The 23,804-nt window shown below is 41.8% G+C and overlaps 1 protein-coding gene across 1 annotated transcript in view; it reads right to left on the reverse strand.

Annotated features, from left to right (window-relative positions):
• TRDN (triadin) overlaps positions 1–23,804 on the reverse strand; it is a 535,205-nt gene that overhangs the window by 23,878 nt on the left and 487,523 nt on the right. The window contains exons 75-92 of the mRNA XM_075200931.1: positions 23,299–23,343; positions 22,853–22,897; positions 21,642–21,686; positions 16,781–16,825; positions 16,335–16,379; positions 15,890–15,934; positions 15,444–15,488; positions 14,999–15,043; positions 14,553–14,597; positions 7,339–7,383; positions 6,130–6,174; positions 5,733–5,777; positions 5,287–5,334; positions 3,765–3,809; positions 3,319–3,363; positions 2,111–2,155; positions 1,714–1,758; positions 1,268–1,324 (exon numbers count right to left, since the gene is read on the reverse strand). Of these exons, the coding sequence (XP_075057032.1) occupies positions 1,268–1,324; positions 1,714–1,758; positions 2,111–2,155; positions 3,319–3,363; positions 3,765–3,809; positions 5,287–5,334; positions 5,733–5,777; positions 6,130–6,174; positions 7,339–7,383; positions 14,553–14,597; positions 14,999–15,043; positions 15,444–15,488; positions 15,890–15,934; positions 16,335–16,379; positions 16,781–16,825; positions 21,642–21,686; positions 22,853–22,897; positions 23,299–23,343 (825 nt within the window). The remainder of the gene's footprint in view (positions 1–1,267; positions 1,325–1,713; positions 1,759–2,110; positions 2,156–3,318; positions 3,364–3,764; positions 3,810–5,286; positions 5,335–5,732; positions 5,778–6,129; positions 6,175–7,338; positions 7,384–14,552; positions 14,598–14,998; positions 15,044–15,443; positions 15,489–15,889; positions 15,935–16,334; positions 16,380–16,780; positions 16,826–21,641; positions 21,687–22,852; positions 22,898–23,298; positions 23,344–23,804) is intronic.

The following is a 23,804-nucleotide window of genomic DNA, read 5'->3' on the forward strand; positions in this document are numbered from 1 at the left end:
ATTTGCAAGAATTTAATGTGCTAAAATTGTTTCTCAATAGTTCGTGTATAATAGTTATAAAGTTTCAATACATAACATTATCAAAACCACCTGTTCTATATGCCATATCAATGCAGATAATGTTGCCTATCTGCACATATCCTCAACTAAAGACCTGCAATACTTGAAACAATTTATACTGCTTTCATCACTGCCGCCCCGGCAATATCCCGGGTTTTTCAAGCCGGGTTTTTGCCGGGGCTCGGAGCGTCCCAGCTCAGAAACACCATTAATACTGCACCTCGGACCCAGGAATTTCCCGGGTTGACCCCATTCATACTGCACAAGTCTGTGCACTGGCAATTTGTGGGAGTCATCACCAGAGCAGTTTTCATTGGCTGAAAAATGGTGATACACAATATAATAATACAATAATACAATAATGAATAAAGGATACCTCCAATTGGCTTATATATTTAGTCGTACTAGACTTGGAGGGCTTTCTGAAAGGCATAAAGAGACTGGGAAACATATATTTAAGGGAAGGTTGTAGGAGCTTTTAAAGCTAGACATTGCATATTTCAATGATTACCCCAAAAGACTAGACTTCTAGATGGAAAATTAATGGCCTCTTTTTGGCAAGCATAAAATGAATGAGAAATACCTAATTCCAAATCCTCCAGAGACAGGCAGACAGCCAATCAGCTTGTTTTCTGTGCAACCCGGGTTGAAAAACCTGGATTGCACCATTCATAGTGCAGGCAACCCAAGTCCGACCCGGGAATTTCCCCTCGAAAAAACCCGGGTTGAAGACCCGGGTTTTTAGACCCGGGATTTTTGACTTGTACCATTCATACTGCACCAAGACCCGGGACGTTTGAGCTCGCCCCGGCAAAAACCTGGGATTTTGGTGCAGTATGAATGGGGTATAATGGGGTTTCAAATTTATCCCAGTAATTTATTAAATTTCCTGCGTTTCTAACCAAAAAGTATTTTGGAACCCCCAATATTTGCTAACATTAGCAGGGCCCTGGAGCTCACCTAGATCGTGGACCACTGCTGAAAACCTTTGATGCTTTTGAACCTTTTTAGTTCTCTCGGTCTGGAGCAGGAAAGGTCCAACACTATTGCTCTATGTCTTTCAATTAGAGAAACTATTTTGTGTTTCTTGTGCTACATTGAGAGAGCCGAACAGTGCGAGACAGGTTTGAAAAGGATCCAGCTATATGCAAGTGCTAGAACCCAAAGCTCTGATACAAATTAAGTAATGTCAGCTTTTTTTGGTTACCTTTCTTTTCTTTTGCTGGCTCTTCATGTTTCTTCACTGGTGTCTCTACTAAAGAAACTGAAAATGAGTCACTAATAGTCTACATCCTGTGTAAATGTTATATACCAACAATTCATTTCACCAGCAAGTGGTATCATAGTTCCTGTTCTCTCCCTCCACTACACTCCACATTAAAATACTATGGTGGAATTCCTCATCTATGATCCTCACTATTTCTCTATTAAGCAGTGTGCAGATGCACAGCTATAGTTGTAATCACTGGCAGTAGACTTTATTTCTACTTGTCTCTCTCCATAGCAGGGAAGCTGCAGGACAGGGGCTCCATGGCATTGAATTGTAGCCACTGTTTTGGGTCTCAGCAGCTACAGAGAAGGATGAACAGCACTGACGGAAAGGGTAATGGGAGCACCAGAACCTGGTACCTTGAAACATGATAATATGGTTACCTTTCTTTTCTTTTGCTGGTTCTTCATGTTTTTTCACTGGTGTCTCTGCAAAGAAAATTTCTAAAAAATGAGTGCCAATCAATAGCACTTTATGATCATTTGCAATACAATGAAATTTTGTTTTTCAGATCAGTTGAGACATTCTATCTGTTTCCTATATTAGGTTTTGCTGGCTCTAACTGTTGTTTCAATGGTGTTTCTACAAGAGAAAGTGCTAGTGAGTAAGAGGTAATTCTGATATTTGCGATAGTTCTAAATACTAAAAATCTATCTCTGTTGATACGAAGAGAGCAAAACTGTGCCAGAAGTAATTGAAAATGATCCTGCTGTATGTGAGGGCTAGAATCCTCAGCTCTGAAACATATGAAGTAATGTCATTTTTTGTGTTTTTGGTTACCCTTCTGTTCTTTTGCTGACTCTTCATGTTTTTTCACTGGTGTTTCTACAAAGTAAATCGATAAACAGTCAGTAGCACTCTACATCCTCTGTAAATTCTATATATCAGCAATCCATAATACAGGATTTTTACCTAATTATCATGCAAGTCACACAATAAATGACTGTTATGTGTGATATTGCATTAATGTATATGCTCCCACGATCATATTTTATCGTGCCAAAGTACAACAAGTAATTTCATTTGATTTTATAACCGGACTAAAATTCTCTATAAATGATAGAGCGGTGTTGGGCAAATTCTATAGTGTGTATGAACTCACGACCCTCAGTGTAGGCAGATCTTCATATAGTTTACAGAGTCACAGCCCTTTCAGAAGATTACTATGACAGATAAAGAGCACAGATCGGAAGGCAAATTGTGTAAAATCCTGTAAGTGTATATGTATGAATCAGAATGCTGATCGGGAATTTCATGAGTTGGTAAAATCGTTAAAGTTGTCGCAACGGGAGAAATTTTCTGTAGTGTGTACCTAGCTTTCATTTACTTATATACATCTGTGTTTTAACTCAGCATATCAATACAGTTAATATACGGTCAAATTTTGTTTTTAGATCACTTTAGTCATTTTATTGTGTTTCCGATTTTAGGTTCTGCTGGCTTTATTTAATATTTCACTGGTATTTCTACAAGAGAAATAGCTAGTGAGGAAGCGATAATTTTTATATTTGCTTATCTCTATATACTAAAAATGTATCTCAATAGTAGGTGGTATGATAGCTACAATCTTTCAATGCATTCAATTATCCAAATCACCTGTCCTTGGCATAGCAGTGAATGCTACTTTGCCCTACATCATCATCAACTAAAGTATTACAATACTTGAAAAAATTAAATTATTTCAATACTTTCTAACTTAAAAGTATTTTTTGAACTGCGAATATTTGTTCATACTAGCAGGGTTCTGGAGCTCACCTACATCCAAGAGCACTGTTGATCATGTTTGGCGCTACTTGGTTCTATCTAGAGCAGGAATGATCCAACAATATTGCTCCATGCCTGAAAATTAGAGCTGATCTTTCAGATCTCTGCTTCTACCGATAGAGAGCCAAACAGTGCCAGAGGGGATGGGAAAGGATTCACCTATATGTGTGTGCTAGAACACAAAGCTCTGAAACATATCAAGTAATGTAATTTTTTTTGGTTACCTTTCTTTTCTTTTGCTTGCTCTTCATGTTTCTTCACTGGTGTCTCTACAAATGAAATTGAAAATGAGTAAGTAGTATTCTACATCCTGTATAAATGTTATATACCAACAATTCATTTCACCAGCAAGTGGTATTCTAGCTTCTGTTCTCTCCCTCCACTAAACTCCAAATTAAAATACTATGGTGGGTTTCCTCCTCTATAATCCTCACTATTTCTCTATAAATCAGTGTGCAGATGCACAGCTATAGTTGTAATCTCTGGCAGTAATCTTTAGTTCTTCTTCGCTCTCTCCATAGCAGGGGAGCTGCAGGACAGGGGCTCCATTGCATTGAATTGTAGCCACTGTTTTGGATCTCTCCAGCTACAGAGAAGGATGAGCAGCACTGAAGGAAAGGATAATGGGAGCACCAGAAACTGATAACTTGAAACATGATAATATGGTTACCTTTTTTTTCTTTAGCTGGTTCTTCATGTTTTTTCACTTGAGTCTCTGCAAAGAAAATTTTTAAAGAGTGAGAGTCAATCTATGGCTCTTTTTTTTTAATTTGCTATACAGTCTGATATTGTTTTAAGAATAGGTATAAAATGTATCCAGTTTCATATTATAGCTTTCATATTATAGGTTTTGCTGGATTGTGAATGGTTGATTCACTGATATTTCTGCAAGAGAAATTGCTAGCGAGTAAGTGGTGAGTTTGAAATTTGCAAGAATTCAATGTGCTAAAATTGTTTCTCAATAGTTCGTGTATAATAGTTATAAAGTTTCAATACATAACATTATCAAAACCACCTGTTCTATATGCCATATCAATGCAGATAATGTTGCCTATCTGCACATATCCTCAACTAAAGACCTGCAATACTTGAAACAATTTATACTGCTTTCATACTGCCGCCCCGGCAATATCCCGGGTTTTTCAAGCCGGGTTTTTGCCGGGGCTCGGAGCGTCCCAGCTCAGAAACACCATTAATACTGCACCTCGGACCCAGGAATTTCCCGGGTTGACCCCATTCATACTGCACAAGTCTGTGCACTGGCAATTTGTGGGAGTCATCACCAGAGCAGTTTTCATTGGCTGAAAAATGGTGATACACAATATAATAATACAATAATACAATAATGAATAAAGGATACCTCCAATTGGCTTATATATTTAGTCGTACTAGACTTGGAGGGCTTTCTGAAAGGCATAAAGAGACTGGGAAACATATATTTAAGGGAAGGTTGTAGGAGCTTTTAAAGCTAGGCATTGCATATTTCAATGATTACCCCCAAAAGACTAGACTCCTAGATGGAAAATTAATGGCCTCTTTTTGGCAAGCATAAAATGAATGAGAAATACCTAATTCCAAATCCTCCAGAGACAGGCAGACAGCCAATCAGCTTGTTTTCTGTGCAACCCGGGTTGAAAAACTTGGGTTGCACCATTCATAGTGCAGGCAACCCAAGTCCGACCCGGGAACTACCCCTCGAAAAAACCCGGGTTGAAGACCCGGGTTTTTAGACCCGGGATTTTTGACTTGTACCATTCATACTGCACCAAGACCCGGGTCGTTTGAGCTCGCCCCGGCAAAAACCCGGGATTTTGGTGCAGTATGAATGGGGTATAAAGGGGTTTCAAATTTATCCCAGTAACTTATTAAATTTCCTGCCTTTCTAACCAAAAAGTATTTTGGAACCCCCAATATTTGCTAACATTAGCAGGGCCCTGGAGCTCACCTAGATCGGGGACCACTGCTGAAAACCTTTGATGCTTTTGAACCTTTTTAGTTCTCTCGGTCTAGAGCAGGAAAGGTCCAACACTATTGCTCTATGTCTTTCAATTAGAGAAACTATTTTGTGTTTCTTGTGCTACATTGAGAGAGCCGAACAGTGCGAGACAGGTTTGAAAAGGATCCAGCTATATGCAAGTTCTAGAACCCAAAGCTTTGATACAAATTAAGTAATGTCAGCTTTTTTTGGTTACCTTTCTTTTCTTTTGCTGGCTCTTCATGTTTCTTCACTGGTGTCTCTACTAAAGAAATTGAAAATGAGTCACTAATAGTCTACATCCTGTGTAAATGTTATATACCAACAATTCATTTCACCAGCAAGTGGTATCATAGTTCCTGTTCTCTCCCTCCACTACACTCCACATTAAAATACTATGGTGGAATTCCTCATCTATGATCCTCACTATTTCTCTATTAAGCAGTGTGCAGATGCACAGCTATAGTTGTAATCACTGGCAGTAGACTTTATTTCTACTTGTCTCTCTCCATAGCAGGGAAGCTGCAGGACAGGGGCTCCATGGCATTGAATTGTAGCCACTGTTTTGGATCTCAGCAGCTACAGAGAAGGATGAACAGCACTGACGGAAAGGGTAATGGGAGCACCAGAACCTGGTACCTTGAAACATGATAATATGGTTACCTTTCTTTTCTTTTGCTGGTTCTTCATGTTTTTTCACTGGTGTCTCTGCAAAGAAAATTTCTAAAAAATTAGTGCCAACCGATAGCACTTTATGATCATTTGCAATACAATGAAATTTTGTTTTTCAGATCAGGTGAGACATTCTATCTGTTTCCTATATTAGGTTTTGCTGGCTCTAACTGTTGTTTCAATGGTGTTTCTACAAGAGAAAGTGCTAGTGAGTAAGAGGTAATTCTGATATTTGCGATAGTTCTAAATACTAAAAATCTATCTCTGTTGATACGAAGAGAGCAAAACTGTGCCAGAAGTAATTGAAAATGATCCTGCTGTATGTGAGGGCTAGAATCCTCAGCTCTGAAACATATGAAGTAATGTCATTTTTTGTGTTTTTGGTTACCCTTCTGTTCTTTTGCTGACTCTTCATGTTTTTTCACTGGTGTTTCTACAAAGTAAATCGATAAACAGTCAGTAGCAGTCTACATCCTGTGTAAATTCTATATATCAGCAATCCATAATACAGGATTTTTACCTAATTATCATGCAAGTCACACAATAAATGACTGTTATGTGTGATATTGCATTAATGTATATGCTCCCACGATCATATTTTATCGTGCCAAAGTACAACAAGTAATTTCATTTGATTTTATAACCGGACTAAAATTCTCTATAAATGATAGAGCGGTGTTGGGCAAATTCTATAGTGTGTATGAACTCACGACCCTCAGTGTAGGCAGATCTTCATATAGTTTACAGAGTCACAGCCCTTTCAGAAGATTACTATGACAGATAAAGAGCACAGATCGGAAGGCAAATTGTGTAAAATCCTGTAAGTGTATATGTATGAATCAGAATGCTGATCGGGAATTTCAGACGTTGGTAAAATCGTTAAAGTTGTCGCAACGGGAGAAATTTTTTGTAGTGTGTACCTAGCTTTCATTTACTTATATACATCTGTGTTTTAACTCAGCATATCAATCCAGTTAATATACGGTCAAATTTTGTTTTTAGATCACTTTAGTCATTTTATTGTGTTTCCTATTTTAGGTTCTGTTGGCTTTATTTAATATTTCACTGGTATTTCAACAAGAGAAATAGCTAGTGAGGAAGCGATAATTTTTATATTTGCTTATCTCTATATACTAAAAATGTATCTCAATAGTAGGTTGATATGATAGCTACAATCTTTCAATGCATTCAATTATCCAAATCACCTGTCCCTTGCATAGCAGTGAATGCTACTTTGCCCTACATCATCATCAACTAAAGTATTACAATACTTGAAAAAATTAAATTATTTCAATACTTTGTAACTTAAAAGTACTTTTTTAACTGCAAATATTTGTTTATACTAGCAGGGTTCTGGAGCTCACCTACATCCAAGAGCACTGTTGATCATGTTTGGCGCTACTTGGTTCTATCTAGAGCAGGAATGATCCAACAATATTGCTCCATGCCTGAAAATTAGAGCTGATCTTTCAGATCTCTGCTTCTACCGATAGAGAGCCAAACAGTGCCAGAGGGGATGGGAAAGGATTCACCTATATGTGTGTGCTAGAACACAAAGCTCTGAAACATATCAAGTAATGTAATTTTTTTTGGTTACCTTTCTTTTCTTTTGCTTGCTCTTCATGTTTCTTCACTGGTGTCTCTACAAATGAAATTGAAAATGAGTAAGTAGTATTCTACATCCTGTATAAATGTTATATACCAACAATTCATTTCACCAGCAAGTGGTATTCTAGCTTCTGTTCTCTCTAGAGATGGTCACTGACCCCCGTGTTTTGGTTTTGGATTCGGTTTTGGATCTGGATTACCGTCGTGTTTTGGTTTTGGTTTTGGTTTTGCAAAACCGCCATTGCGTGTTTTGGTTTTGGTTTTGGTTTTGTTTGGTTTTGTTTTGCTATTTTTTGGGAAAATCCATGTTTTTGGGCCTAAATTAACCCAATTTAGTGCTCCAACTGTTTTAGAGACAAGTAATCTAATTGTTGAGGTAATAAATCATCCAAAAAAACAGTTTAATTCTTCGTTGGTAGGCCTATTCTACACACAAAACAGATTGTCTTCCTCTCCATCTATGCATATTGGCAATGCAGCCATCGTCTTTGAATGTATATTACACCCTACACTTATAGTTAAATATGTAAAGAAATGGAAAAAGCCAGTTTGCTTTCTGTCTCTCAAGGCCCCCCTCCACTTGTATAAAATAGCAAAAAATTCAGCCATTATAGACTGTACAATATTAATTGACATGGAGAAAGCCAGTTTGGTTTCTGTCTCTCTAGGCCCCCCTCCACTTGTATAAAATACTAAAAAATTCAGCCATTATAGACTGTACAATATTAATTGACATGGAGAAAGACAGTTTGGGGTCACTCTGTCTCTCTAGGCCCCCCTCCACTTGTATAAAATACCAAAAAATTCAGCCATTATAGACTGTACAATATTAATTGACATGGAGAAAGACAGTTTGGGGTCACTCTGTCTCTCTAGGCCCCCCTCCACTTGTATAAAATACCAAAAAATTCAGCCATTATAGACTGTACAATATTAATTGACATGGAGAAAGCCAGTTTGGTTTCTGTCTCTCTAGGCCCCCCTCCACTTGTATAAAATACTAAAAAATTCAGCCATTATAGACTGTACAATATTATGAAAAATGGACAAAGCCAGTTTAGGGTCACTCTGTCTATGACACCCTACCCTTAAGGATAAATTGCCCTAACAGCAGCCTTTCAAGATGGTATGTGATATGGAAATGCCACAAGTCCCTTTCCTCTTTGGGGGTAGATTGCACCCTACACTTACATAGAAAGTTTTAAAAAGATGTTATCGGCATCATCTTCAGCTTCATCCTCACCCTCATCAGTGTGTACGTCATCATCACAGACTATCAATTCATCGCCGCTTGAATCCGCCATTAGAGAACAGTCAGTGCTTGGATGTCTTGGATGGTGAAGGCCTTCCTCGTGGAAGATGTAGTTCATTTTTATAAACATCATTTTCTCCACATTTTTGGGAAGTAACCTTCTACGGCGATCACTGACTAAGTTCCCTGCTGTGCTGAACACTCGTTCAGAGTACACACTGGAGGGTGGGCAGCTTAGGTATTGCAAAGCAAGTTTGTACATGGGTTTCCAAATGGCCTGCTTTTCTTCCCAGTAAGGAAAGGGACTGTCTGACATTTCCATATCAACTACCTCTTGAAAGTAATCCTCCACCATCCTTTGCATGTTTATACTCATATTGGATGGACTTATGGGCAAAGTGACACTTTTTTTTGAAAAATCCTTCAAACCAGCCCAGATGTTAAATTGTTCTCGTCTGCCCCCTGTGTCTTCCCTGCTTCTTTTTTGGAAATTTAATTTTTTACGAGCAACAGCTTGAGAAAGTGAAGGAGGACACGTCGTCAAGCCGAGGCCCAGTTCAGCGGCCAACTTGCTGAGCAATAGCTCCTTGCAAAAGTTCACATCTCGCTCATTTACAAGTAAAGACTCAATGTAGGTTTTAAACCTTGGATCAAGCACAGTGGCCAAAACGTACTGATCCGAGTTCAAGATCTTAATAACTCGAGGATCATTGTGAAGCGAATTAAGTACTTGATCGACAAGGCCAACATACTTTGCTGAATTGCTTGCTTTCAGCTCCTCCTTCATTTTCTCAAGCTGCTTTTCCAATAGTCTAATTAAAGGAATGACTTGGCTCAAACTAGCAGAGTCTGCACTGACCTCACATGTCACAACTTCAAATGGTTTCAGCACCTTGCACAGCACTGAAAGGATTCCCCACTGTGCAAGAGTGAAATACATCCCCCCTCCTTTCCCAATGTCATGACTTGTGCAATATGCTTGGATGGCTTTGCGCTGTTCCTCCATCCTCTGAAGCATGTACAGGGTGGAATTCCACCGAGTTACCACCTCTTGCTTAAGTTGGTGGCAGGGCAAGTTAAACTGCTCTTGGAGCTGCTGTAATCTCCTACATGCTGTGGCTGAATGCCTGAAATGGCCTGAAATTTTACGGGCCACCGAAAGCATCTCCTGCACCTCACGGTTATTTCGTAGGAAGCTCTGCACCACCAAGTTGATGGTGTGAGCAAAACAGGGAATATGTTGGAAATCACCCAGCTGTAATGCTCGCACTATATTGTTGGCGTTATCTGAAATGACATACCCTGGGGAGAGTCCGAGTGGTATAAGCCATGCATCAATCACATCTCTCAGTTTGCGTAACAAATTGTCAGCCGTATGCCTGTTAGTGAAGCCGGTGATACAAAGAGTGGCCTGCCTGTGACAAATGTTACGTAGTGGTGTACATGCTGCTGCTGTTCCTGCTGGTGAAGGTGAATGACCAACCCAGTGGGCTGTCACAGTCATATAGTCTTTGGTTTGCCCACTTCCACTTGTCCACATATCTGTGGTTAAGTGAACAGTGGGCAGAATGGCATTTTTCAGCGCAATCTCTACATTTTTACACACTTTTTGGTATAGTTGTGGAATAGCTTTACGGGAGAAATGGTGTCGCGATGGAATTCTGTAACGCGGACACAAAACCTCAATTAACTGTGAAAAACCAGCTGCGTTTATTGTGGAGATTGGACGCAGATCTAACACTAACATTGCAGCCATGGCGTCTGTGATTCGCTTGGCGACTGGGTGACTGCTGTCATATTTGCTTCCCCTCGCAAATGATTGTTTCACAGTTAATTGCTGAAATGTAGGACTGCTCATTTTATTCACCTGCCTCTGGGATGACGATTCACCCCCAGCAGCAGCAACAGCAGCAGCAGGACTAACGCTTTCTTCAGAGGAATCAATAATAGTGCCGGAGTCATCCAGCCTTAAGTGGGATGCCGGGCTAACTCCGAGCGCTACTGAGGATATTGATGAGGATGGTGTGGTGGGTGTATTTTGTAGCCGTCGGTATGTCGGTGAGCGGAGGGTCTTAGCTGATGAGGGAGTGCTTGTATTCTTTTGGGAAGAACTTTCAGCTTTTCCCAACACTTTGCCATGAACTCTCGTTAAATGGCGTAACATAGACGAGGTTCCAAGATGGTTAAGGTCCCTCCCTCGACTGACTGTGGCTTCACATACACTACAAATGGCTATACAATTGTTGTCTGGATTTGGGTAGAAATAATTCCACACATAAGAAGTGGATTTTTTTGTTTTATGCCCAGGCATGACAATGGCCTTTTTCTTGTCACGTGCCAGAACTGCTGCCACTGGTGCAGGACTTACACAAACAACGTCATCCTCATCAACATCCTCATTAGCGCCCTCGTCGCCTACACAAATCTCCCCCTCATCCTCTTCTAATTCCAAAGTGGCATCCTCAATTTGGGTATCACCGGCTACACTCGGGCTATTAAGGCACACATCAGCAGAATGCTCACGATTAGACATCCCACTGTTGGATGGACTCTCCACAGGGATTGTTGTCATTTGTGAATCAGAGCAAATATTCTCCTGTAATGCCTCACTGGTATCTTGCAGCTCAGCTTTGACGCGTAACAGTAGTTGTGCACCAATTGTAGCCTGGGTAACTTTTTGGGATCTGCCACTAATAGCCAAAGGTGAAGGCCTCATTCTCTCTTTGCCACTGCGTGTGTAGAATGGCATGCTTGCAATTTTTTTTTTATCGTCACTTAACTTTTGCTCAGTTACACTTCTTTTTCGCTTCAATACAGTAAATTTTTTTTTGGTTTTTGTTTTTTGCACTAATTTGAAAACACTCTGTTGTTTGACATCGCCTTGGCCAGATGACGTACTGGGAACACTAACATCAGGACTGGTGACAGAACCTGGTTGCTCATTTAGATCATATGTGGACTGCTTTGAATCCATTCTGAGCGCAAACCACTGGGGAGTGCTAAAAATTATTGAGTAGATACTGCTGACAGATATGACTTTTGACAGCCAGAAATATTAATGCACAATTAGGGAGGACACCCCAAAAACACTGAGGAGTGCTACAAATTATTGAGTAGATACTGCTGACAGATATGACTTTTGACAGCCAGAAATATTAATGCACAATTAGGGAGGACACCCCAAAAACACTGAGGAGTGCTACAAATTATTGAGTAGATACTGCTGACAGATATGACTTTTGACAGCCAGAAATATTAATGCACAATTAGGGAGGACACCCCAAAAACACTGAGGAGTGCTACAAATTATTGAGTAGATACTGCTGACAGATATGACTTTTGACAGCCAGAAATATTAATGCACAATTAGGGAGGACACCCCAAAAACACTGAGGAGTGCTACAAATTATTGAGTAGATACTGCTGACAGATATGACTTTTGACAGCCAGAAATATTAATGCACAATTAGGGAGGACACCCCAAAAACACTGAGGAGTGCTACAAATTATTGAGTAGATACTGCTGACAGATATGACTTTTGACAGCCAGAAATATTAATGCACAATTAGGGAGGACACCCCAAAAACACTGAGGAGTGCTACAAATTATTGAGTAGATACTGCTGACAGATATGACTTTTGACAGCCAGAAATATTAATGCACAATTAGGGAGGACACCCCAAAAACACTGAGGAGTGCTACAAATTATTGAGTAGATACTGCTGACAGATATGACTTTTGACAGCCAGAAATATTAATGCACAATTAGGGAGGACACCCCAAAAACACTGAGGAGTGCTACAAATTATTGAGTAGATACTGCTGACAGATATGACTTTTGACAGCCAGAAATATTAATGCACAATTAGGGAGGACACCCCAAAAACACTGAGGAGTGCTACAAATTATTGAGTAGATACTGCTGACAGATATGACTTTTGACAGCCAGAAATATTAATGCACAATTAGGGAGGACACCCCAAAAACACTGAGGAGTGCTACAAATTATTGAGTAGATACTGCTGACAGATATGACTTTTGACAGCCAGAAATATTAATGCACAATTAGGGAGGACACCCCAAAAACACTGAGGAGTGCTACAAATTATTGAGTAGATACTGCTGACAGATATGACTTTTGACAGCCAGAAATATTAATGCACAATTAGGGAGGACACCCCAAAAACACTGAGGAGTGCTACAAATTATTGAGTAGATACTGCTGACAGATATGACTTTTGACAGCCAGAAATATTAATGCACAATTAGGGAGGACACCCCAAAAACACTGAGGAGTGCTACAAATTATTGAGTAGATACTGCTGACAGATATGACTTTTGACAGCCAGAAATATTAATGCACAATTAGGGAGGACACCCCAAAAACACTGAGGAGTGCTACAAATTATTGAGTAGATACTGCTGACAGATATGACTTTTGACAGCCAGAAATATTAATGCACAATTAGGGAGGACACCCCAAAAACACTGAGGAGTGCTACAAATTATTGAGTAGATACTGCTGACAGATATGACTTTTGACAGCCAGAAATATTAATGCACAATTAGGGAGGACACCCCAAAAACACTGAGGAGTGCTACAAATTATTGAGTAGATACTGCTGACAGATATGACTTTTGACAGCCAGAAATATTAATGCACAATTAGGGAGGACACCCCAAAAACACTGAGGAGTGCTACAAATTATTGAGTAGATACTGCTGACAGATATGACTTTTGACAGCCAGAAATATTAATGCACAATTAGGGAGGACACCCCAAAAACACTGAGGAGTGCTACAAATTATTGAGTAGATACTGCTGACAGATATGACTTTTGACAGCCAGAAATATTAATGCACAATTAGGGAGGACACCCCAAAAACACTGAGGAGTGCTACAAATTATTGAGTAGATACTGCTGACAGATATGACTTTTGACAGCCAGAAATATTAATGCACAATTAGGGAGGACACCCCAAAAACACTGAGGAGTGCTACAAATTATTGAGTAGATACTGCTGACAGATATGACTTTTGACAGCCAGAAATATTAATGCACAATTAGGGAGGACACCCCAAAAACACTGAGGAGTGCTACAAATTATTGAGTAGATACTGCTGACAGATATGACTTTTGACAGCCAGAAATATTAATGCACAATTAGGGAGGACACCCCAAAAACACTGAGGTGTGCTACAAATTATTTAGTAGATAATGCTGACAGATATGACTTTTGACAGCCAGAAATATTAATGCACAATTATGGGGGACACCCCAAAAGCGCTGGGGAGTGCCAAATATGAAGAAAAAATAATAAACCTCTATCCTCCTCTCTGCACTAGCGATTTTGGTTAGAGCAATTGCAAGAACAATATGGTATTCTCTGTCCCTGCTCTAATTAGCCTATGACTACACCCTGCTCTCTCCCTCTGTCAAATGGCGATGGATTGCTGTGGAGGCGTGTATTTATAAAGTTGAAGTATCGCGAGAACCGAGTCCCGAGATCCGACGACGTCACAATGACGTTCGGCCTCGATTTGGATTCGGAATGGGCGGGAGAGTACCGAGCTGCTCAGCTCGGTACTCGGATACCCAAAGTTCGGGTGGGTTCGGTTCTCGGAGAACCGGACCCGCCCATCTCTAGTTCTCTCCCTCTTCTAAACTCCAAATTAAAATACTATGGTGGGTTTCCTCCTCTATAATCCTCACTATTTCTCTATAAATCAGTGTGCAGATGCACAGCTATAGTTGTAATCACTGGCTATAGCCTTTATTTCTACTTGTTTCTATCCATAGCAGGGGAACTTAAGGACAGGGGCTCCATGGCATTGAATTGTAGCCACTGTTTTGGATCTCAGCAGCTACAGAGAAGGTTGAACAGCACTAAAGGAAAGGGTAATGGGAGCACCAGAACCTGGTACCTTGAAACATGATAATATGGTTACCTTTCTTTTCTTTTGCTGGCTCTTCATGTTTCTTCACTGGTGTCTCTACAAATTAAATTGAAAATTAATCACTATTAGTCTACATCCTGTGTAAATGTTATATAGCAACAATTCATATCACCAGCAAGTGGTATCATAGCTTCTGTTCTCTCCCTCCACTAAACTCCAAATTAAAGTACTATGGTGGGATTCCTCCTCTATGATCCTCACTATTTCTCTATTAACCAGTGTGCAGATGCACACCTATAGTTGTAATCACTGGCAGTAGCCATAATTTCTACTTGTCTCTTTCCATTTCATGGGAGCTTCCGGACAAGGGCTCCATGGCATTGAATTGTAGCCACTGTTTTGGATCTCAGCAGCTACACAGAAGGATGAACAGCAGTGAAGGAAAGGGTATTGGGAGCACCAGAACCTGTTACATTGAAACATGATAATATGGTTACCTTTCTTTTCTTTAGCTGGTTCTTCATGTTTTTTCACTGGCGTCTCTGCAAAGGAAATTATTATATATCCTCAACATTTGAAACAATTGAAGGGGTTTCAAAATTATTCCAGTCATATTTAAAATCTCCCGCCTTTCTAACCAAAAAGTATTTTGGAACCCCCAATATTTGCTCACATTGGCAGAGTCCTGGAGCTCAGTTAGATCCTGGACCACTGCTGAAAACCTTTGATGCTTTTGAACCTTTTTAGTTCTCTCGGTCTGGAGCAGGAAAGGTCCAACACTATTGATCTATGTCTTTCAATTAGAGACACTATTTTGTGTTTCTTGTGCTACATTGAGAGAGCCGAACAGTGCCAGACAGGTTTGAAAAGGATCCAGCTATATGCGAGCACTAGAACCCAAAGCTCTGATACACATTAAGTGATGTCAGTTTTTTTGGTTACCTTTCTTTTCTTTTGCAGGCTCTTCATGTTTCTTCACTGGTGTCTCTACAAATTAAATTGAAAATTAATCACTATTAGTCTACATCCTGTGTAAATGTTATATAGCAACAATTCATATCACCAGCAAGTGGTATCATAGCTTCTGTTCTCTCCCTCCACTAAACTCCAAATTAAAGTACTATGGTGGGATTCCTCCTCTATGATCCTCACTATTTCTCTATTAACCAGTGTGCAGATGCACACCTATAGTTGTAATCACTGGCAGTAGCCATAATTTCTACTTGTCTCTTTCCATTTCATGGGAGCTTCCGGACAAGGGCTCCATGGCATTGAATTGTAGCCACTGTTTTGGATCTCAGCAGCTACACAGAAGGATGAACAGCAGTGAAGGAAAGGGTATTGGGAGCACCAGAACCTGTTACATTGAAACATGATAATATGGTTACCTTTCTTTTCTTTAGCTGGTTCTTCATGTTTTTTCACTGGCGTCTCTGCAAAGGAAATTATTATATATCCTCAACATTTGAAACAATTGAAGGGGTTTCAAAATTATTCCAGTCATATTTAAAATCTCCCGCCTTTCTAACCAAAAAGTATTTTGGAACCCCCAATATTTGCTCACATTGGCAGAGTCCTGGAGCTCAGTTAGATCCTGGACTACTGCTGAAAACCTTTGATGCTTTTGAACCTTTTTAGTTCTCTCGGTCTGGAGCAGGAAAGGTCCAACACTATTGATCTATGTCTTTCAATTAGAGACACTATTTTGTGTTTCTTGTGCTACATTGAGAGAGCCGAACAGTGCCAGACAGGTTTGAAAAGGCTCCAGCTATATGCGAGCACTAGAACCCAAAGCTCTGATACACATTAAGTGATGTCAGTTTTTTTGGTTACCTTTCTTTTCTTTTGCAGGCTCTTCATGTTTCTTCACTGGTGTCTCTACAAATGAAATTGAAAATGAGTCACTATTAGTCTACATCCTGTGTAAATGTTATATACCAACAATTCATCTCACCAGCAAGTGGTATCATAGCTTCTGTTCTCTCCCTCCACTACACTCCAAATTAAAGTACTATGGTGGGATTCCTCCTCTATGATATTCACTATTTCTCTATTAACCAGTGTGCAGAAGAACAGCTATGGTTGTAATCAATGGCAGTAGCCATTATTTCTACTTGTCTCTCTCCATGTCAGGGGAGCTGCAGGACAGGGGCTCCATGGCATTGAATTGTAGCCACTGTTTTCGATCTCAGCAGCTACAGAGAAGGATGAACAGCACTGACGGAAAGGGTAATGGGAGCACCAGGTCCTGGTACCTTGAAACATGATAATATGGTTACCTTTCATTTCTTTTGCTGGTTCTTCATGTTTTTTCACTGGTGTCTCTGCAAAGGAAATTTCTAAAAAATGAGTGTCAATCGATAGCACTTTATAATGGTTTGCGATTGTTATGATCTGCCCTGTTTCCCTGTGTGCATATTACCCTGCAGTGCCTATGATTCTCCTGGGTACTGCTGTTCTGCCCTAGACTCTTCTGCATGCCTGAAGGAGTTAATCTCCTTACCTGAAACCTAATTGGAACTGCACCTGTGGCACTGCTTTAAGTACCTGCCTCAAGCTGTGCTCTGAGCAGTTCATCCTTGTTTACCTGGCTGCTGCTTGTGTTCCTGTTTGTTCCTGTTCAGTTCCCCTTCTCTGCCTTTGGATTGATCTTGCTGTGTATGACCTTGGACCGTGTACTGAACTCTGCTATATTCCCTATGACCTCGATCTCTGCCTGTTTCCTGGATTTGTTGTTTGCCACCAGCCCTGACCTTTTTGCCTGGACTTCACCACCGCTGTATGCTATTTCACAATATCCCTGGACTCTATCTACTTTCCTGAACAGCCTTGTGCCTTCTGGACTGGGGTAAAGACTTATACCTGTTTATGAAAACCTGCATGTTCCTGGAACCATTCATTTCTGTGTACCTTCCTGCCATACCTGTTCATTATACCTGTTTATGAAAACCTGCATGTTCCTGGAACTGAATCCCTGTTTATATATTTTGCTGGAATAAAGACATTTGTATTATCCTTCCGTGGTTGCTTGCTGAGGTTACTAGGAATCATAACCTGATGAACTGCCAAACTATTTAGGCCTGCTGATTGCACGCCCTCTGCTTAGTCCTGGGATTCCTAGTATTTTTGTATTTGAACCGGGACAGTATAACCAGCCCACAAAACAGCTTTGGAGTCAGGTGAAAGTTTTGTTTTATTCTGGGACCTTTTTCTGCAATCAAGTTTTCATTTGTGTTTGCAACATGTCTGTTTCACCAGTCTTGGAATTGCCACTGCTACAAACTTTACAGATGGACATTATATTGCTACGTTCCCAGCTGGCTAAATTTTCCACTTTGCTTTTGGACCCACTCAGGAGACTGTCAGATTCTGTCTCTCCTAATTCAGAAGCTGCTGATCTGTCTAAATCCACCTTCTCTGCTGATGAACCTGTGCAAACAGCACCTCTTAAAAATACTTCTACAAATTTGCTGTTTTCTATGAACCAATGGGTAACAAATTCCCAGTACACAGGTGGTCCACGCCCCCATCTGACCGAAGAGGAACGGTGGCGTAGGATAACATACAAGTTATGTCTCTACTGTGCCAGCAATGCACATTTCTTGCAGGACTGTCGTGTCCGTAGACCACGTCAGCTTACTGAACCATCTCCTGTTATTTCCTCTCCGCATTCCAAAATTATTTATACTCCACCATTTCTGTTCTCTGGGAAGAGACCCAATCTGCCAGCTCCAGCCGCCTGTGCCGAGGTGCCAGCCTCTGCCTCCAGCTCTGAGGTCACATCATCTGCCTCCAGCTTTGAGTCTCCTGCTGCTGTGTCCGGTCCTGAGTCCGCTGTGTCCGGTCCTGAGTCCGCGGTGTCCGGTCCTGAGTCCGCGGTGTCCGGTCCTGAGTCCGCGGTGTCCGGTCCTGAGTCCGCGGTGTCCGGTCCTGAGTCCGCGGTGTCCGGTCCTGAGTCCGCGGTGTCCGGTCCTGAGTCCGCTGTGTCCGGTCCTGAGTCCGCTGCCTCTACTCCCGAGTCTTCAGCCGCTGCCTCTACTCCCGAGTCTTCAGCCGCTGCCTCTACTCCCGAGTCTTCAGCCGCTGCCTCTACTCCCGAGTCTTCAGCCGCTGCCTCTACTCCCGAGTCTTCAGCCGCTGCCTCTACTCCCGAGTCTTCAGCCGCTGCCTCTACTCCCGAGTCTTCAGCCGCTGCCTCTACTCCCGAGTCTTCAGCCGCTGCCTCTACTCCCGAGTCTTCAGCCGCTGCCTCTACTCCCGAGTCTTCAGCCGCTGCCTCTACTCCCGAGTCTTCAGCACCAGAGGGGGCGCTGCCCTTACAGTCTGCTCCAGAGGGGGCGCTGCCCTTACAGTCTGCTCCAGAGGGGGCGCTGCCCTTACAGTCTGCTCCAGAGGGGGCGCTGCCCTTACAGTCTGCTCCAGAGGGGGCGCTGCCCTTACAGTCAGCTCCAGAGGGGGCGCTGCCCTTACAGTCCGCTCCAGAGGGGGCGCTGCCCTTACAGTCCGCTCCAGAGGGGGCGCTGCCCTTACAGTCCGCTCCAGAGGGGGCGCTGCCCTTACAGTCCGCTCCAGAGGGGGCGCTGCCCTTACAGTCCGCTCCAGAGGGGGCGCTGCCCTTACAGTCCGCTCCAGAGTTGCCTGTCCATGCGGTTCAGCCCGAGTTGCCTGTCCATGCGGTTCAGCCCGAGTTGCCTGTCCATGCGGTTCAGCCCGAGTTGCCTGTCCATGCGGTTCAGCCCGAGTTGCCTGTCCATGCGGTTCAGCCCGAGTTGCCTGTCCATGCGGTTCAGCCCGAGTTGCCTGTCCATGCGGTTCAGCCCGAGTTGCCTGTCCATGCGGTTCAGCCCGAGTTGCCACTCTATGCGGTTCAACCCGAGTTACCACTTGGTGCTGTCTGCTCTGAGGCTTCTCACAGTGCTGTCTGCTCTGAGGCTTCTCACAGTGCTGTCTGCTCTGAGGCTTCTCACAGTGCTGTCTGCTCTGAGGCTTCTCACAGTGCTGTCTGCTCTGAGGCTTCTCACAGTGCTGTCTGCTCTGAGGCTTCTCACAGTGCTGTCTGCTCTGAGGCTTCTCACAGTGCTGTCTGCTCTGAGGCCTCTCACAGTGCTGTCTGCTCTGAGGCCTCTCACAGTGCTGTCTGCTCTGAGGCCTCTCACAGTGCTGTCTGCTCTTAGGCTTTTCACAGTGCTGTCCGCTCTGAGGCATCTCACAGGGCTATCCAGTCAGAGTGCTGTGCCCAATCCGGGCTTCCCGTCAAGTGTGCCCAACTTGCCGTCCCAGTCGGGGACTCATGCTCTGCCGTCCCAGTGGGGGACTCATGCTCTGCCATCCCAGTCGGGGACTTATGCTCTGACGTCCCAGTGAGGGATTCTCCAAAGACTGCTGCTCAAGTTGAAGACTCCCCAGAGTTTCCTAGTGAGCCAGAATGCCCAGATGCCTCTTCCGAGTCATCAGATCCTCCTCCAGTCTTCTTTGATGGAGACATCAAACAGTTTATTTCGGTTCTTCAGCTTACCATGAAAATGTTTCAAGACTCGCCAGATTACTTTGCCAGCCAATTTAACCAAGTGGGTTTTATGATCATGAGTTTTAGAGGGGAGCCACAGACCTGGGCCTTCTCCCTTTTAAATTCCGATAACCCCATTATCCATAATACCATGGACTTTGTTAACGCTGTGTGTCAGAAGTACACTCCATCCATAGTCAAGTCATCTGATCACGATTTTTATGTGCCCATTCCAGCCTGTGCGTCAGTTCCTGTAATTGTCCATAAGACCTCTATGAATGTGTCTTCCATCAGACAGTCTAGGTCACCTAAGGAGAAGGTTAGCAAGAACGGGAAAAACATTGCTTTGCCACTTCAGTCACAATACACACCAACCTTGGTGACTGGCTTTTTGGGCATACCACCATCTTCTAATAGAATAAAAGGGTCTATCCCGACCCTTGGCTGGGACTCAGACTCGGAGAGTGAATTTTTGGAGGATACTAGAGTGTTAGTGGACGAACTTGCCAATTCTTCTGCTTCTGAAGAATGGGGTTTTCTCTGTACTCCATTAGAGAAGAGCCCAATTGTGTCTCCAGGGAGATCTTATAAAAAGAAAAAGAAGAGGAGAAAAACCTGAAAGGAGCATGTATGGAGCGTCTGGAATCCGCTCCTTAAAGGGGGGGCTATGTTATGATCTGCCCTGTTTCCCTGTGTGCATATTACCCTGCAGTGCCTATGATTCTCCTGGGTACTGCTGTTCTGCCCTAGACTCTTCTGCATGCCTGAAGGAGTTAATCTCCTTACCTGAAACCTAATTGGAACTGCACCTGTGGCACTGCTTTAAGTACCTGCCTCAAGCTGTGCTCTGAGCAGTTCATCCTTGTTTACCTGGCTGCTGCTTGTGTTCCTGTTTGTTCCTGTTCAGTTCCCCTTCTCTGCCTTTGGATTGATCTTGCTGTGTATGACCTTGGACCGTGTACTGAACTCTGCTATATTCCCTATGACCTCGATCTCTGCCTGTTTCCTGGATTTGTTGTTTGCCACCAGCCCTGACCTTTTTGCCTGGACTTCACCACCGCTGTATGCTATTTCACAATATCCCTGGACTCTATCTACTTTCCTGAACAGCCTTGTGCCTTCTGGACTGGGGTAAAGACTTATACCTGTTTATGAAAACCTGCATGTTCCTGGAACCATTCATTTCTGTGTACCTTCCTGCCATACCTGTTCATTATACCTGTTTATGAAAACCTGCATGTTCCTGGAACTGAATCCCTGTTTATATATTTTGCTGGAATAAAGACATTTGTATTATCCTTCCGTGGTTGCTTGCTGAGGTTACTAGGAATCATAACAGCGATTCAATGAAATTTTGTTTTCTGATCAGATGAGACATTCTATCTGTTTCCTATATTAGGTTTTTCCTGGCTCTAACTGTTGTTTCATTGGTGTTTCTACAAAAGAAATTGCTAGTTAGTATGAGGTAATTCTGATATTTGCGATAGTTCTAAATGCTAAGAATCTATCTCTGTTGATACGAAGAGAGCAAAACTGTGCCAGAGGTGATTGAAAATGATCCTGCTGTATGTGAGGGCTAGAATCCTCAGCTCTGAAACATATGAAGTAATGTAATTTGTTGTGCTTTTGGTTACCCTTCTGTTCTTTTGCTGACTCTTCATGTTTTTTCACTGGTGTTTCTACAAAGTAAATCGATAAACAGTCAGTAGCAGTCTACATCCTGTGTAAATTCTATATATCAACAATTCACACTACAGGGTTTTTAAATAATTATCGTGCAAGTCACACAATAAATGACTGTTAGGTGTGATATTTGCATTAATGTGTATGCTCCCATGATCATGTTTTATCGTGCCAAAGTATAACATGTAATTTCATTTCATTTTATAACCGGACTAAAAATCTCTATAAATGATAGAGCGATGTTGGGCAAATTCTATAGTGTGTATGAACTGACGACACTCAGTGTAGGCAGATCTTCATATAGTTTACAGGGTCACGGCCCTTTCAGCAGATTACTATGACAGATAAAGAGCACCGATCGGAAGGCAAATTGTGTAAAATCATGTAAGTGTGTATGCATGAATCGGAACGCTGATCTGGGATTTCAGACGTTGGTAAAATCGCTAAAGTTGTCGCAACGGGAGAAACTTTCTGTAGTGTGTACCTAGCTTTCATTTACTTATATACAACTGTGTTTAAAAGTCAGCATATCAATACAGTTAATGTACGGTCAATTTTTGTTTTTAGATCACTTTAGACATTTTATTGTGTTTCCTATTTTAGGTTTTGTTGGCTCTAATTATTATTTCACTGGTATTTGTACAAGAGAAATTGCTAGTGAGTAAGCGATAATTTTTATGTTTGCTTAATTCAATATACTAAAAATGTATCTCAATAGTTGGTAGTATGATAGCTACAATCTTTTAATACATTAAATTATCCAAACCTCCTGACCTTCTTGGCATAGCAGTGAATGCTACTTTGCCCTACATCATCATCAACTAAAGTATTTCAATACTTGAAACAATAAAATTATTTCAATACTTTCTAACTTTAAACTATTTTTTGAACTGTGAAAATTTGTTCATACTAGCAGGGTTCTGGAGCTCACCTACATTCAAGACCACTGTTGATCACGTTTGGCGCTACTTGGTTCTATCTAGAGCAGGAAAGGTCCAACAAGATTGCTCCATGTCTGAAAATTAGAGCTGATCTTTCAGATCTCTGCTTCTACGGATAGAGAGTCAAACAGTGCCAGAGGTGATGGGAAAGGATTCACCTATGTGTGTACTAGAACCCAAAGCTCTGAAACATATCAAGTAATGTAATTTTTTTCTGCTACCTTTCTTTTCTTTTGCTGGCTCTTCATGTTTCTTCACTGGTGTCTCTACAAATGAAATTGAAAATGAGTCACTAGTAGTCTACATCCTGTGTAAATGTTATATACCAACAATTCATCTCACCAGCAAGTGGTATCATAGCTTCTGTTCTCTACCTCCACTAAACTCCAAATTAAAGTACTATGGTGGGATTCCTCCTCTATGATCCTCACTATTTCTCTATTAACCAATGTGCAGATGCACAACTATAGTTGTAATCACTGGCAGTAGCCATTATTTCTACTTGTCTCTCTCCATAGCAGGGGAGCTGCAGGACAGAGGCTCCATTAGATTGAATTGTAGCCATTGTTTTGGATCTCAGAAGCTACAGAGAAGGTTGAACAGCACTGAAGGAAAGGGTAATGGGAGCACCAGAACCTGATACCTTGAAACATGATAATATGGTTACCTTTTTTTTCTTTAGCTGGTTCTTCATGTTTTTTCACTTGAGTCTCTGCAAAGGAAATTTTTAAAGAGTGAGAGTCAATCTATGGCTCTTTTTTTTTAAATTTGCTATACAGTCTGATATTGTTTTAAGAATAGGTATAAAATGTATCCAGTTTCATATTGTAGCTTTCATATTATAGGTTTTGCTGGATCTTGAATGGTTGATTCACTGATATTTCGACAAGAGAAATTGCTAGCGAGTAAGTGGGGATTTTGAAATTTGCAAGAATTCAATGTGCTAAAATCGTTTCTCAATAGTACTTGTATCTGTTACGAGCCGCGGCGGTACTCACAGCCGCCGCGGCTCGCTTCTGATGCCCTCTGACGTCCCGGCCGTCACCTTGATGACCGGGACGTCATTTACGGAGTCTACCCGACCATTGACGGCGGCTGGGGACAGCCGGGCGCGTGTGCAGGAATAAACACAAGCCTGTGGGCTAATTGAATAGACCATTATTAATTAAGCAG

The sequence above is a fragment of the Mixophyes fleayi genome, chromosome 3 (assembly GCF_038048845.1).
Source record: "Mixophyes fleayi isolate aMixFle1 chromosome 3, aMixFle1.hap1, whole genome shotgun sequence".
In the NCBI taxonomy this organism is placed as follows: domain Eukaryota; kingdom Metazoa; phylum Chordata; class Amphibia; order Anura; family Limnodynastidae; genus Mixophyes; species Mixophyes fleayi.